This window comes from Sarcophilus harrisii, chromosome 4 (assembly GCF_902635505.1).
Source record: "Sarcophilus harrisii chromosome 4, mSarHar1.11, whole genome shotgun sequence".
Lineage (NCBI taxonomy): Eukaryota > Metazoa > Chordata > Mammalia > Dasyuromorphia > Dasyuridae > Sarcophilus > Sarcophilus harrisii.
The window spans coordinates 453,510,524-453,525,681 of NC_045429.1; the positions used below are offsets into that span (position 1 = coordinate 453,510,524).

The 15,158-nt window shown below is 47.1% G+C and overlaps 1 protein-coding gene across 1 annotated transcript in view; it reads left to right on the forward strand.

Moving 5' to 3' along the window:
* C4H3orf70 (chromosome 4 C3orf70 homolog) overlaps nucleotides 1–6,570 on the forward strand; it is a 50,920-nt gene extending 44,350 nt beyond the window's left edge. Inside the window, exon 2 of the mRNA XM_031968079.1 lies at nucleotides 4,114–6,570. Within this exon, the coding sequence (XP_031823939.1) occupies nucleotides 4,114–4,670 (557 nt within the window). The 3' untranslated portion in view covers nucleotides 4,671–6,570. The remainder of the gene's footprint in view (nucleotides 1–4,113) is intronic.
* The last annotated feature ends 8,588 nt before the right edge of the window (nucleotides 6,571–15,158 follow it).

Genomic DNA, 15,158 nt, shown 5'->3' on the forward strand with positions numbered 1-15,158 from the left:
TAAAAATTACAGAGTAAAAATTGGCAAGATGGCTTAATATGAGGCTAAAGCCTGAAACTTGGAGAAAGAAGACATTTAGTTGGGAAAATCTACCCCGCAGAATAAAGCTATCCCAAAGTGAGAAAGATAGGCAGCTTTTTTTTGGGGGGGGGTGTTCTGTGTTCTTTGATTGTTAAGAGCATCAAGCAGAGATTGAATGAGCATTGACAGATATGCAGTAAAAGGGATTTTTGTCCAGGTAAGGGTTGGGTCAGAATATTTTTGCAAGTGTGGATTCTTAACCTGTTTGGGTCCTGGATCATCCATTCATTCTGATGAAGCCCTTCAGAGAATCAGGGTTTTAAATGTGTAAAATATAGGGGACTACAGAGAAAACCAATGATATCTTGAAAACAGTGAGTAAAATATTAAAATCAATCGGTCAATCTGCCAACGAGAATAAATTCAGCATCTATTATATGTGACAAAAGCACTGAGGATACAAACAAAAGGCAAAAACCCAGTCCATCCTCTCAGAGAGCTCATAATCCAGTAATAGGGAAAACCACATGCTAATAACCAGGTACAAACAAGCTAAATACAGAATAAATCAAGGGCAGTCTTAGAACAAAGGCACTGAAATTAAGTAAAGCACAGACCCCAGGTTAAGAATCCCCAAACTAGAGGGTATCTGAGGTCTCTTCCAGCCCTGATGATTCTGTGATTCTATGATTAGAATAGCAATTCTTGAAATAGATTCACAGCTTATCAAAATTTGAGGTATTGCTGAGGTGAGAAGCAAAGCTAATTTTCTGAAGGACAAAATCAGGAGACAAAAAGGTTTGGTAAGCAAAGATGGACCAGGTCAAACAAGATGAAATTTAAGAGGACTAACGTTAAATAAAGTTCTGCACTTATGTTAAAAAAAAAAAGCCAATTTCAAAAGCGATGGGAAGGGATTGATAGAAGTTATTCACATGACAAAGATTTAGAGATTTTCTCAGAATGTGAACTCAGAATAAAAGTTGGATATGGTTCTGATGTTATCTTAAACAGTATTTTTCCATTCTATTTTATTTTAATTTCAGAATTCTCCCCCTCCCATAGTCAATGAGAAGGCAAGAAAAACCAATCCCATTACAAATATTTCTCGTTTAAGCAAAACAATTTCCCTCATTAGTCATAGTCTGCCCTCCCTCCAAAAAAAAAAGAAAAGAGGAGAAAAAGAAAGAAAGGAGAAAGAAGAAGGAAGAGGAGAAGGAGGAGGAGGAAAAAGAAGAAGAAGAGGAAGAAGAAGAGGAAGAAGAAGAAGAAGAAGAGGAGGAGGAGGAGGGTTAGAAGGAGAAGGAGAAGAAGAAGAAGAAGAAGAAGAAGAAGAAGAAGAAGAAGAAGAAGAAGAAGAAGAAGAAGAAGAAGAGTTTTAATATGGTCCTTTGAATCTATGAGCTCTTTATCTGGAGGTGGATAGCATATTTTCTCTAGAATTATTGTGTCATCGTCACACAATGTCATTGTGTTCATTAGAGTTACTATCTTCAAAGTTGATTATCTTTATGCTATTACTGTTATTGTATAAGTGGTTCTCTTGGTTCTGCTCACTTCACTTTGCCAGTGTATACATCATTCTTACAGCACAATAGTATTCCATCACCATAATCTACCATAACTTATTCAGCTATTCCTTAATTGATGGGCATTGGCCCTCGGTTTCCAGGTTGGGTTGTATTAATGGAGGAATCATTTCCAGACTAAAAGAGGCAGCCCTCTTGTGGGATTGATGTGGTTAAGCCCCCACTAGCATATGTGTGAGTTCTGTCTGGGGGTGCCATCCCGGAAGAAGGATATGTGTGTACTGAAATGCATTCATGAATTGGTCAATTAGGATGATTAAGGTTTGGGAATCCATATCCTATATTGGGAACATTAAAGCAATTTGGGGGTGTTTAGTTTGGGGAAGAGAAAGATCTCCAGGGTCATGGTGGCTTTGGCTAAATATTTGAAGTGATGTCATGTGGAAGGAGAGTCAGACTTATTCCATGGAACTCTGGGCAACAGAGCGGAAGTCAGCTTGGGTGGAAGATGAACAAATTTTTTCCAGTAAAAGTTAGCAAAACTTTTGGTGTAAAGTTTCAGAAAATGGGGAATCATGGATTGGATCTAGGAAGCTGAAACTCAAGTGGGAGAAAGGGAGGCAGGTCTCTGCTGAATTTTAGTAAGTACTTTCTAGCTGGGAATGGTCGCAACAAGGAGCCTTGTGGAGTGAGGGAGTGATTTGGTAGCAAGTACATGACTTGCAACTGGGGATGTTGTAGGGGAATTGTGCATTGAGGGAGAGGTTGGACGACATGACTTCTCAGCTTCTTTCCAATTCTATAATTCTAGAGCTCAGCAGGAATTTCTTCTTCTTGGTTGGAAAGTGGGGAGGAAATCCTGCTTCACTTGCAGTATTTGTGAGATTTTTTTTTCCTGATTCTGCTCCATAATTTGGGGATGTGATAGGTATTGGACCACGCATGAGTACCTGCTATGTTCTGGGCGCTGTCCCAGGTGATGGAAAGACAGAGATAACACAAGTGTTGTCCATTGACTCAAGTTTACCTTCTATGGGGGAAATGAAAAGTACACCAATAACTATTTATAAAAGATATATATAGCAAATAGAAAACAATTGTTTGGGAATAAAGAGCAGTAGCAGCTGGGGGTGATGGTGGAGGAGGAGGAGTTCTGGAAAGCCCCTTTTCTTGTATGAGGCAGCCCTTAAGCTGAGCTTTGGAGGAATCTGTGAGGAAGTGATAAAAATAAGTGACAAAATAATTCCCTATTTGGAAAGACAGGGTCTGCATTCAAATCTCAGCTTCAGCACTTATTGAGCTGGATCACCCAGGCCACGCTGCAGCATCTCTCTGGGCCTCAGTTTGATCAATTTATTTGATTGGATGAGACGCTAAGGTCTTAAAAAACATCCATCCATCCATCCATTCATTTATCTATTTATTTACCTCTCCATTTATTTATTTATTTAGTGTATAGCTCTGACACACTATGAACCTGGGATTTTTTTAAAAAGACATAATATAGTAAACTTTCCTGTCCATTTTTTAAGTTATGAAAAAATGACCAAAGTGTTTTTTATTGGACTAAAACTGAAAAGATTATGATAAAGCAGTTGAGTTGTGACTAGTTCTACTCTAATTTGGGATGGGGGAAATTAAAAAAATAAAGATGGATTTGCAATTGTGATTCGGGGCCTCCCTTCAAAGCTTAGTTATTGGGCCACCTTGTACCCGAAACTTTCCCAAGCTCTATGAATGCTCTGACTCCACTTCCCCTCCATTTATCTTGCAAATACCCACATTCATACCTGTTTCTCTGTGAGAGAATACAAACTCCTTTGAGCTGAACCTGTTTCATTTCTGACTTTGCATCTTGGGTATCTAACATGGGATATGGCACATAGTAGGTGCTTAGTAAATAGCCTCTAAAGACTATAGGACAGAAGAGAAGAAAGTAACATATTTAGCACATGAATAGATTGAACTGCATTCAAATTGATTACATTGGATGCATCAATGTCACTGATGCTCCCTAAGGCGAGTTGGCTCTTTCCAAAGCAGAGGCGTGGGACTACTGGGTCATAGCTGTGGAGCTCTTTGACTACCTTGGAAGTCATCAATGCTCACATTTTACAGATTAGGAAACTGAGGCTGAGAAAAAAACAAAAGTGGCTGGTCCAAGGTCACACAGACAAGTGAAGCACCAGAGACAGGTTTTGAATGTAAGTTCTTTGTCTCCAAACTCAACATGCTTCCCCACCGCTCCACATGGCTTCCGATTTGATAGTACGGCTTTAAAAAGAGACTGAGCTAAGCTCTATAAAGTGTTGGATTTCTTAAATGAACATTGCTGCCTACTGTTATTATATTAAAACATTTTTGCCTAGTATATATTTTTTTAAACAAAGTTGTAGTCATTTCACATGACAATATTTGACTGGCGATGCTTTTCCTGAAATAATTGTCAGAGCAAGTTTGGTTTTTTTGGTCTTCTCACCTGTTTTTTTGTGTTGTGTTTTGTGTATGTGTGTGTTGTGTGGTGTTTTGTGTGTGTGTGTGTGTGTGTGTGTGTTTTCCACAGGTAAATACGTCTACCAGCCCATGACCCCCGTAGAACAGCTTCCGAGCACGGAGATTCCCGCCAAACCCCGAGAGCCCACCAACACCATCCAGATCTCAGTCTCCCTCATGGAACACTTCTTGAAATTCGCATCCGTCTTCCGACCTCCCCTGCCCCGGGACTCGCCGAGGTTCTGCACGATTTCCGACCTCTTCATCGACAGCTATCAGGTCAAGTGCATCAATGGGAAGATGTGCTACGTGCAGAAGCAGCCCCCGGCCCATCCCCACCCCGCCAGCCCCGAGGAGGTCTCTGCACACGATGCCTTAATTTCAAAAGAGAGCAATACACCAAAAATTAACCACTGCTCTTCTCCTTCGAGCTCCGAGGACTCGGGGATCAACGCCATCGGGGCTCACTACATGGAGTCCTGCGACGAGGACACGGAGGAAGGAGCGGAGCTGAGTTCCGAGGAAGATTACAGCCCCGAGAGCAGCTGGGAGCCGGACGAATGCACCCTCCTGTCCCCATCTCAGTCCGACCTGGAAGTCATTGAAACGATCGAAACCACTGTGTGAGACCCCGGAGGGCCCCGTAGCCCAGGGATTGCTGGCAGAGAAGCGAGGCTCCCGATTTCGGATCCGTTTCCCCCTCCACTCCAGCGGACGTTCCCTACTGTGTCCCAGTAACGGCTGAGAACTCGGAGCCCCTCGGCGGGCTCCTCCAGTATGTTTCTCTGTCCCACAGAGCGCTCCCCCGAAGCTTCTAATCCCATTCTCGTTTTCCCATTTTATAGGTTCCTTGGGTGCCCTGCTTTGTGGCCCTCTCTACTTAGTCATGATCGCAAAGCATCGTGAAGACTTTGATCAGGACTGGAGGGTGAAGGAGACATTGTGCACCCATTGCAGCATCTGCCTTCCATCCTCAGCTTGCTCCTTATCCACGGTGTGATCCCACTCAACAGCCATCCCCCTGCCCTGCCCTTCCCCAAAGCCAGTTCCATTCTAGCCGACCTGTTTTGTTCCGGTCATCCCCCCTCTCCCCAAGAATAGATCAGTTTTGAAAGCGTCACCAAAATGGCGTCGAGGGCCAAGTCCCATAACTGCCACAGCATAGACCAGCCATAACTGGCCATTGGGCTGCTGACCAGATCCTAAGGATGGATATCGGGGACAGACATTTATCTGTTCTCCTGGGTGCACCCCATGCTCCAGGGGGGAATGTAGGGGTGGGGGGGAGTCCCAGCCAGCATCACGTTTGTCTTCTTGACCAAGTAGAACACATATCCTTAGCGGACTAGAACCTTAGTTTTTGCTCATTTTGGAGAAAGTAGGGGGGATGAATCCTCCATCTTTGTCTATTTCTAAGGGCCTGACTGCCCGGTGTCATCCTTATTTCCCCTTGAAACTTTGGGAAGAATTTTTAGGAGGCTCTTTAGGTGCACTTCGTTTTCAGAATTCATAGATCGATAGAAGTCAAAGGGGCCTTAGAGGTCACCATCGTTTGATGGGTAAGGAAACTAAGGCTCCGCTTTGGGAAAGTGACTTGCCCAGATCACTGGCAGAATTGCTCTCTGGGCCATTCTTCTACCCCCTATTAACGGAAAGCCAGTGGATCTGAGTGGGCAGAGCCAGGAGGAAGGAGGTGAGGAATGAATCCCAAAGCAGGATCTACCCCGACTTCCTTGAATGATAATGGGAAGATTGAAAACAGCTTTGCAGAAATTAAGACAGAGCGGTTGGATGCATGGAATTTTAATGAAAACTCGAAAACCATTAAAATTGTGTTCTTAGAATTCAATTTAACTCAATTCTGTTGAGCAAATATTAAGTGCCCACTCTGAGTGAGACACCGTTAGGTGTTAGGAATACCAGATGGAAACCAATGGTCCCTTGCTTCATGGAACATATCCTTTCCCTGGGGGAAGGGGATATAATATGTAAGCAGAGACCTGATTCCCGGGAAGGTTCGAGGGAGGCAGAGTAATCTGTCAACATCTGAGGGGCAGGGAGTATGGAGGGAAAAACAGGGAAGGCTTCCCAAAGGAGGTGCAGTGAACCGACCTGGCAGGAAGATCATAACATGTTAGTGTGGGGAGGAGAAAATTGAGACCACCTGGACTAAACCCCTCGCTTCACAGAGGAAAAAACTGAAACCTAGAAAGGGAAAGAGCCTTGCTCCTGAGAGAGGTTAAACTGGCAGAGGAGTGGGGAGCTGGTGTCCCAGGCATAGGGAACAACCCGTGGCAATGAAAGGAGGTAGGAGATGAGCTAGATGAGATCCAGAACAGTAAGAAGCCGAGTTTGGCTGGGGTTCTGTCAGTGGAAGGGAGTGAGGGGAAATCAGACTAGAGCTAGGTGGTGGGAGGGCCTGAAATGCTAAGCTAACGAGAAGAGATTTTATGAAATGTTCTTCTGTCATTTTGCTATGCTATTGTTCATTTTTGGTAGGCTCTCCCCCCCCCCCCCCCCCCCCCCCACCACAAGAATAGCCACAGAGTTCAAAGAAAATTTCTACTTTTTTTATTTCTTCAAAGAAACTTTGAAATTTCTTCCCAACAGCCTTTCATGGCAAGTAGCTGCCATTTCTCCATATTGGTCAAGATCCATCAGCAATGGCCAGAGGAGGGATGGATGGTCATCGTTGATATTAGGGAACGTTCTTTGGCCACTTCTCTTCCACGCTCTGGAGCAGTTCAGGACCAGCTGAGCAAGGCTTCCTCAGAATCCAATTCCCTCTCTTTCTCTCTGCCTTCTTTCCTCCCTCCCCTTTCTCTCTGTCTCTCTCTGTCTCTGTCTCTCTCTGTCTCTGTCTGTCTTTCTCACTCCTTTCTTTCCTCCCTGCCTTTCTTCCTTTCCCTTCTCTCCTCCTTCTCTCTCTCTCTCTCTCTCCCTCTGTCTCTCTCTCTCTCTCCTTTTCTCCCCAACCCCAATTAGTTTATGTCACTTTCCACTTTAAGAAATGAGAACATATTAATGGTATCACCCTTATTTTCCATTTTCCATTTTCTTCTTTTAAGTTAAAGAACCTTCCCCCATTTTACAGATAAGAAAACTGAGGTTTATAACTTCTCTTCTGGTCAAAGATTTCTTACAGGCATCCAGTCTAAACCCTTACCTTTTACAGATGAGGACACTGAGGTTCCAAACTCCTTGCCCTCTCCCTCTTCATCTCACAGAACTCTGCCCTCTTCATTCATTCTCTCTGTAGCCCTGCACCTCCATTCCGAGGGAAAATTCACCTCGCCCTTCAGGGCCCAAAACCTGGCCAGGCTTGGAATTGGCTTCCTCCCTTTCCTGGTTACAGAGGGCGGGCTCTCACCCAGTCTGCTTTGCTCCCCACAACAGCCTTGGATGAGTGGAAAACAGTAGGGTAGGACTAGAGAGAGGCCGTTTCCCTTTGAAACCATCCTAATAAGGCGTTCCCGTGTTCCCTCAGAGATGCAGCAGCCCAGGCCGCCCGCTGCTGGGCCCAGGGCACTCGGGGCCTGCTGTTTTTAGTCTGGAAGCGGGTCACGGGAAGGAGGGATCCCACGGACGGCCTGCCTGTGTGGGTCAGGGCCGGAGCCAGGTGGCTGAGGGGCTCCGTCCTGGCGGGGACACATTGTCTGCCCCTGGTTCTTACCAGCTGAGCAAAGCTGGGCAAGTCACAGACCTCTCTGAGCCTCGGTTTGTCCCAGAGGGACCACAGGGCCAAAGCCCCTCCCTCACAGGATTGTTGTGAGGCTTAAGGGACATAGAAAAACAGCAACTTTTCTGCAGATGGAAAAGGGCCCCAAAAGGGCAGCCATTATTCCTCTGGATGGCTGAGGATCCTCCTTTCCAGCCGGCCTGGGGTGACTCTGGGACCCGCCTGGGGCAACTCTGGGACCCACTGGCCACACACTTGCCTCCCTCACAACTCTCTAGTCACACCTGGGCTATTCTGGTCTCTGGGGCTCCCCCCCAATTCTGAGTAATCTCGGAGGAGGTGATGGCCCCGCCGCCATCCCAGTGATGGGTGTGAGTGGGGGCTCCCGGCCCCCCGGGCCGCCTAAGTGGGAAGACCCCTCAGAGATCCGCTCCCTAGCTAGTGCCTCCTATCCAGGGCCCAAGGGCCACCTCTTCCCAACCAGGAGCCAGGCCTTCAGCTGCCAAGGCGGACTCCCACTGGTGTACAAGGGAACCCCCCCCCCACACACACACTCTCGAGCCCGGTTCTGGGGCACTTGTGGACTTGAGCTCAGTCCCTCTCCTCGACTGGAGCATTTGAGACTCTGCCGAGACCCTGCTTTTAAACACCCACTGCCAGAGAACCGCCACCTTTTTGACCACGTGGGCTGGTTTGGGTTTTTGTACTTTTTTTGGTCCCAATGGGAGCGCCCGCGGTCTCATGACGCCCTCGGAGCCCAGTCTTTGCGGACCGAGGTTCCCTGAGCTTCCCTGATCCTTTTCCAGCCTCCAGGCATCATTGGTCAGGGATCCGTTTCTCTTTGTACAAAATCAGAGAACAAGCCTGGGATCCCGGCTGTCAGACCCAACTGGGCCCGAACACCCCAAATCTACGTTCGAAATAAGCACAATGACAGAGATCGTCTCCCGGCCCGAACCCCGCGGGGAGAGTTCTCCCGAGCCTCGCGGCCGGGGTTCCAGAGACAACTGCCCCAGGAGGACGCCTCCCCGCGCGGATTGTGGGGCCCAGCTCCGAGCCCTTTCTGTTCTCTGACCTCTGTATTCTTACCGCTATAGCGCGGATCTGTGTAGACCTATTTATCGGCACTTTAGAAAACGTTTAGATCGCAGGGCCCGACCACACTCCAGGACCTAGACCCCCGTGGGAGACCCGAGAGCTCGCGGCTGGGCTTGTGCGGGAGGGAGGCAGGATTTCGGTCAGGCGGGAGGCTGGGGCAGGAGGTTCCCCGGCTCCCGCAGAGACTTTTGGGCTTCCCGGCGCTGGCTCCAAAGCCGGCGGATGCGGAGCAATATCAGGCGAGTTTTATCTTTTTCCGTAATCTTTGCTTGTTTCTCAATGTCGGCTTTTGTACGAGAGAACAACGAGAAGCGGATCACCGCGGCTTTCCCGTAATTGCTTCTTCGAGTCCACGAACGAACGCGTCACAATTCACCAAGAATCCGTTCTCCCCTCCGTGCCCAGCACTGTGCTAGCCCGGGGACACAAAGACAGACGGAATAGTCCCCGCCCTCAAGGAGCTTACACAGCACAGGTGGAGAAATACAAAACAATTCAAATAAAATGCAAAGAAATTTCTGGGGTGGGGGTTGGGGAGAAGTGGGGAAAGGCTTCTCGGGACATTTATTAAGCTCCTACTGTATAGCAGGCGCTGGGTATGTAAGAGGGAGGTGTCACCAAACTGCTTTCAAGGATCTTCCAGGGTAAGGGAATGGGCGTCCCTGGGACAGGACTGTGATACAAGAGGGAAGCAGAGCCGGGGGTTCCAGCGAATGGAGAGCCCACCTCTTCCCCTCCCCTAACCCCAAAGATCATTTTGGTTTAAAGATGATGTTGAGATGGTTCTGGGAGGCCAAGAGCCACGTCCGAGACACTGCCGTAGAACAGACCAACCCGAATTCGAGGCCAGAGTCAGGTTTGGGGCCAAGAAGGCCTGGGCGAGTTCTGGCTCTGGGAAAGACTGGCTGGGGAAGTCACCGAAACTGAGCGAGCGACTAGAAGAGGCACAAAGGGGGTCCCTCGTTTGGGGGCTCCCCAGGCCCATGAAATTACGGAAAAGAACAATGTCATGGAGAGATCCAAGCAAAGCACTTTGAGAAACTTGAGGGGGGGGAGTCTTTTACTTGGGAAGGAGGGAGAAGGAGGCTTCCCAGAGGGGACAAGACAGAGCTGGACCCCGAGAGAAGAAGTGGGTGGGGTGCGGGGGGCCAGGTCTTCAACAGAGACGGTGAAAAAGCCTAAAACCTCCCCATTTCTTCATATGTACACATGTATTACTAATATGTGCACAATTAGTACTTTTGTAGAACAACAATAAATAATAATAACAATGCTTTGAAACCACAGCTGGTATTTTTGTTGTTGAGATGCTAGAACCATTGGTTCAAACTTGACAGAGACGTCCGGACCCCTCCCCCGCCCCAGTGAAGCGCCGGCGCTAAGGCGCCCTTTCGGTCCAGATAAATTTAGGGCCATTACCACCTCCTCTCCCTCCGCTCTTCACTTCTCAGGCTATTTGAAACATCAGAAACCTGGCATCTGACTGCTGCCAAAAAAACCAAACAACTTTATGGTAATTAATTCTCCCTTAGTGTAGGAAGGATGGAACCAAATAATTTTAACAGTTGTCAAAATACCCAGGGTCTGTGCTACTAAGCAAGACAAAAACCCAGCCGGGATGTGTTTCCAAATCAAATCATTTCTGAGTGAAATACAATTCCAGCCTAAGCGCCTCCCCACGTGTTGCTTTCCCCTCCTCACTGGGCCCATCTTCTGCCATTCTTAAATGCGCCATTTACTTCACATCAACGGGAGTCAGGAAAAGAAAGAACTTTTTCAACTAGTTAACAATGTCCCTCAAGAAGGTGTGAACCAGCGAGGTGACAGAGAGAGACAGAAAAAAAGAGAAGAGAGGGAGAGGGAGAGAGAGAGAGAGAGAGAGAGAGAGAGAGAGAGAGAGAGAGAGAGAGAGAGAGAGAAGAGAGGGAGGGAAGGAGGCGAGGGGACAGCTCTATTTTAGATTCTACATAATGAATGCACCCATTTTCTTCAAGGATTGGGGGGATGGGATGGGATGGGTGGGGGAGTGTTGGATAGAAAAGCAGAACACCTTTTTTTTTTTTTAATTGTAGATAAGAAGTACTTGGGTCTCCCCCTCCCATTATTTTATTGGGTATTATGAATTCCCAGATGTTGAAACAACCCACATGTGAAGAGCAATGCTGTTTTGTTTTTTTTAGAATACTTATTATTCAGGGACTCATCCAAACCATTTCCCCCATTAGTTCAGATAAGCAAAGTGGAGTCACTGGGGAGGGGTTAGGGAGGGAGGTCTGGACTTCCTTCTTCTGTGGACCAGGGAGCCTGGAGCATTGCCTGTTCACCATGGATGGGATGGGATAAAGAGCAGTCCAGCCAGGAGATCAGTGTGACCTGGCTTCCTGATCCTCACTGTGTTTGTATCCACTTTTCTAGCTGTTTCTCTCCCTGTAATGGCCACTTCCTGTGGCCATTTCCTAACAGTCTGAGTCGGAAGCACAGTGTTGATCGTCCGTGTCTGTATTTTACTAAAATGATATTTGGTTTTCCTACACCTCGCTCAGCTGTTTCCTTTCTGTATTCTACTTTAGAAAGAGTAATTGCCTTGTAAAATAAACCCTTTTTTCCCTTCTTTTTCTGAAGGAGGGAGGAGTGTAGAAGACAAGGGCCACTGCTGTCAGTGTGTTCAAAGTCAAAGTCATAGGATGGTAGGAATCCAGGATTTAAGGCTGGAAGGAACTTAGAGGTCATGGGTACCCCCCTTCGCTTTACAGATGAGGAAACTGAGTCTCAGAGAGAGTTCCCTGCCTCCAAATTCAGCATTCTTCACCCTGTACCAGGAGACCACTTGTATGATCTCAGTTATCTCCTCTGTAGAATGAGGAGGTTGAGCTAGATGACCTTGAAATTTGAAGGCAATGCTCAAAATGGAAAAATGAGTGGAAGGTTTGGTCCCATAGTGCAGATTTCCTTCAGATGAAGATTGAAAGTTCGGGAAATGTAGACAGTTTAATCCAAAAGGGTCATTTAATTCCAAGGATATTGGGTAGCCTCAATCTAAAATGTCGGTGGAATGCTCAAAGACAGCTTTGCACGGGTTGGATGGACTCCTTTGGTGGGGGGAGAGAGATTGTTTACAATCTAAGAAAGACCCATCTCGAGCATTTATTAAGCTCCCATCATTTAGCAGGCACTGTCCTGGGGGATACAAAGAGGAAAGAAAAAACAGTTTTAAATTTTAAAGAATTTATAGTTTACTCGGGACAACCGACATAGAATCGGGTAAGTAGTCTAGGATACCCCAGAGACTGGGCTGGACCCCGAGCCTGATCTTCGGAGCCTGGCCCCATGCAGATCAGTTCCACTCTTTGGATCGATGCCCCTTCGCTGGAGCCTTACTCCCCAGGGAGAGATTGCAGAATCGAGCTTAGTTACACTTTGGGTCTAGGTTTCCCCCAAACAGCAATAATAAGGACCCCCACTTCATGCAAACATTCAATATATAATATGATTATTGGGAATGGGACAGGCCTTCTGTCATTGTCAAAGAAAATGCACACGAGGCAAGGGATTCTCTGGAGCCCATAAATGGAACATTCAAACAGCCCATTAGACCCCCGAGGGAAGGAAAGCGCACTTTGGAGGAAATTGAACAAACACTCCTCCTCACATGGTCCTAACTCGCTGATGGATTTCATTTTTCACCTGCCTGGAAATCCCTTATTAGCAATCCTTTCCTTCTTTCAGGAGCTCACAGTTAATAAAATCTTCCTTTGGGTGGTGGGGGACTGAACGCTGGAGCCAGGATTGAATCGGGATGGATATAACCTTTGGCGAATCCCTTGGTGGGGAGGGATCCCATGGGACCACATCAAAGTGGGCGCTGCTCAGGACCTCTCTCTTCTTCAGCTGGAGAGGATTTTGCTGCTTGGGAAATGAAAAATCCCCTTTCTCTGCACAGGAGGAACAATGTCCTTGACCTCTCAGGTCACACGCAGACATGGGAACACCAATCCCACGTTGTTCTTTGTTCTTGAAGAGGACCTCGACATCAGGGAGGTGAGGCCGGGACATGAGGAGAATAGAATTTGAGTGAGGAAGGGCTGTGCAAGGTCACCAGCCTCACGTTCTCCTCTGGAACCATCTGGGACCAGTGACGAGATATAGATTAGGATGACTGGAGATGGCCCTGAATGCAGGGAATGACCTTGGTCTTTTTGGCCAAGGTCTTTTCTAGGTCTCAGTTTGACAGAAGCAACAGCTTATTTAGTGATCAAGGCTAAGTAAAAAAGAAATGAGGCAAAGAATGACTTTTTTTTTTTTTTTTACCTAGTCCAAAATAAAAATAAAAAAGGAATTGAAGACCAGGCAACGATCCATTTATCTTTCCTGCCTCTCTCCCTCTCTTCTGCCCTCTCTTCCTCCCTCCCTCCCTTCTTCCTTCCTTCCCTCCCTCCCTCCCTCCTTCCTTCCTTCCTAGGAATTGTCCACAATGGAACCTAGATGGAAGTCAGGGCTTCTAGCAGGCAGAGGTGAGAAGGGTGCACAATGTACATGCAGAAGATAATTTCTCTAATTTCTTTCTGCTGTCTACTTCTGCTGATTCAGTTGCTGGCAATTTTCTCTCTTGCCTTTGGTATTCAATATTGAATATTTTCTGTCATTCTAGAGCAGAACTTCTTAACCTTTCCCCACTTATGATCCCTTTTCTCATGAGAAATTTAACATATCACTCCAGCTATAGCAAATGGGCAAATCAAGGATTTACTATAATAAACAGTAATTTTGGGATCCACATTCGGTTTGGAGACTCCCCACATAGGATCCCGAACCACAGTTTAAGGAGCTGGGGTCTAGAGGGGGGTCCCTAGCGGATTTCCTCAGTGACCTGCCCACGGCTCTGTTCCATTAAACGTTTTTTATCAGTGGCCTGGACAGAAGCTTCCATGGCATGCTCAGCAGGTCCCCAGATGGCACGGCGGAGGGAGAGGCACGGAGAGAACTGTCCCCATCCTAGTCACGCCTGCCAGCCTGGACTCCTGCTTCAGCTCTCTCATCTGCTCTCATTCCCCATGTTAAAGCAGCTGAGCCAGCCCTGCCGGTATCTTTCTCATCCTCTGTCCTTCCCTTCTTTTATATCAAGTCGGACTAAATAAATAAAATAATAATAATTAAAATATATATATATATAAAATCAGGTCGGACTGTGCCTTCTGAGGAGCAGCAGAAGCTGCTCCCGCCTGCCTCTGCCCCTCCCCTGGGGCTCAGCTCTGCAGCAGCCTCTTCTCCCTTCCTGTGTGACCTCCTAACTGGCCTTCCTGCCTCCAGGCTCCATTTCCACCCCTCTGCTTTGGTTAAATCCCTTCGGGTTTGCTCCTGTCAGATTGTTCCCCAGAACCTCTGGTGGCAACTCAGGGTCAGTTGAACAAGACTCTGACACTCAAGGATCTCTGCATCTACCTGGGTTCAGATTTCAGCGCTAACACTCACTACCTTCAGTGATTCCGAGCGGTCACAATGTCCCTAGACCTCAGTTTCTCCTCTGTAGAATTAGGCAGCAGGCCCTGGGGAAGGGACTAGATGATTTCTGAGATAACCGGACAGCCTGAGTTTGAATCCTACCTCAGACAGGTATCAGCTGTGTGAGCCTGGGCAAACCACCCAACCTCTGCCTCAGTTTCCTTATCTGTAAAATGGGGATAATAATAACACCAGTTATCTCCAAAGGGTATTGTGAGGATCCAATGTGACTGTGCATATCAAAAGTGCTTTGCAAGCTTGAAGCGCCCTGTGATTATTGTGATTATGATTCTGACACCCTCCCCCACCTCTTAGTCTGTGACCCAGCCTTTCCGGTGTCATCTCCTATTCCCTTTCCCACCTGTACATTGCATCCCCAGCCCCTCTTCCTCTTTCTCCTGCCTAACGCCTGCTTTCTCTATATTTCTTTGCTTCTTGCTTCCCCCGTCTAAGATCAAAAGCTCCTCGAGGGCAGGGACTATATTTTGCCACTTTTTGGACCCCCAGCACTTAGCCCAGATGCCTGGTAAACAGAAGGCACCTAACAAATGTTTACTGAGCTGAACTGGGTCACTGACCCCTTCCCGATCCCCTGCCTTCCCTCCCCACAATCTCCAAGCCTGGAATCGATTTTCCTCAACTCCCCTGACTCCACTTTTTCAAGCCACTTCTTGCTTTGAACCCAACTCCAGTCTGGCCTCTTCCCAGAAGCCCTCCCTGCTTTCTCTCCAAAGCTGAAGGTTCTTCTTCAGATTTCTCCTAGCATGTTTCCTGATAGATTCTCCATGACATTATTTTTTAAATTTTTATTATTATTTTCATTATTATAGCTTTTGATC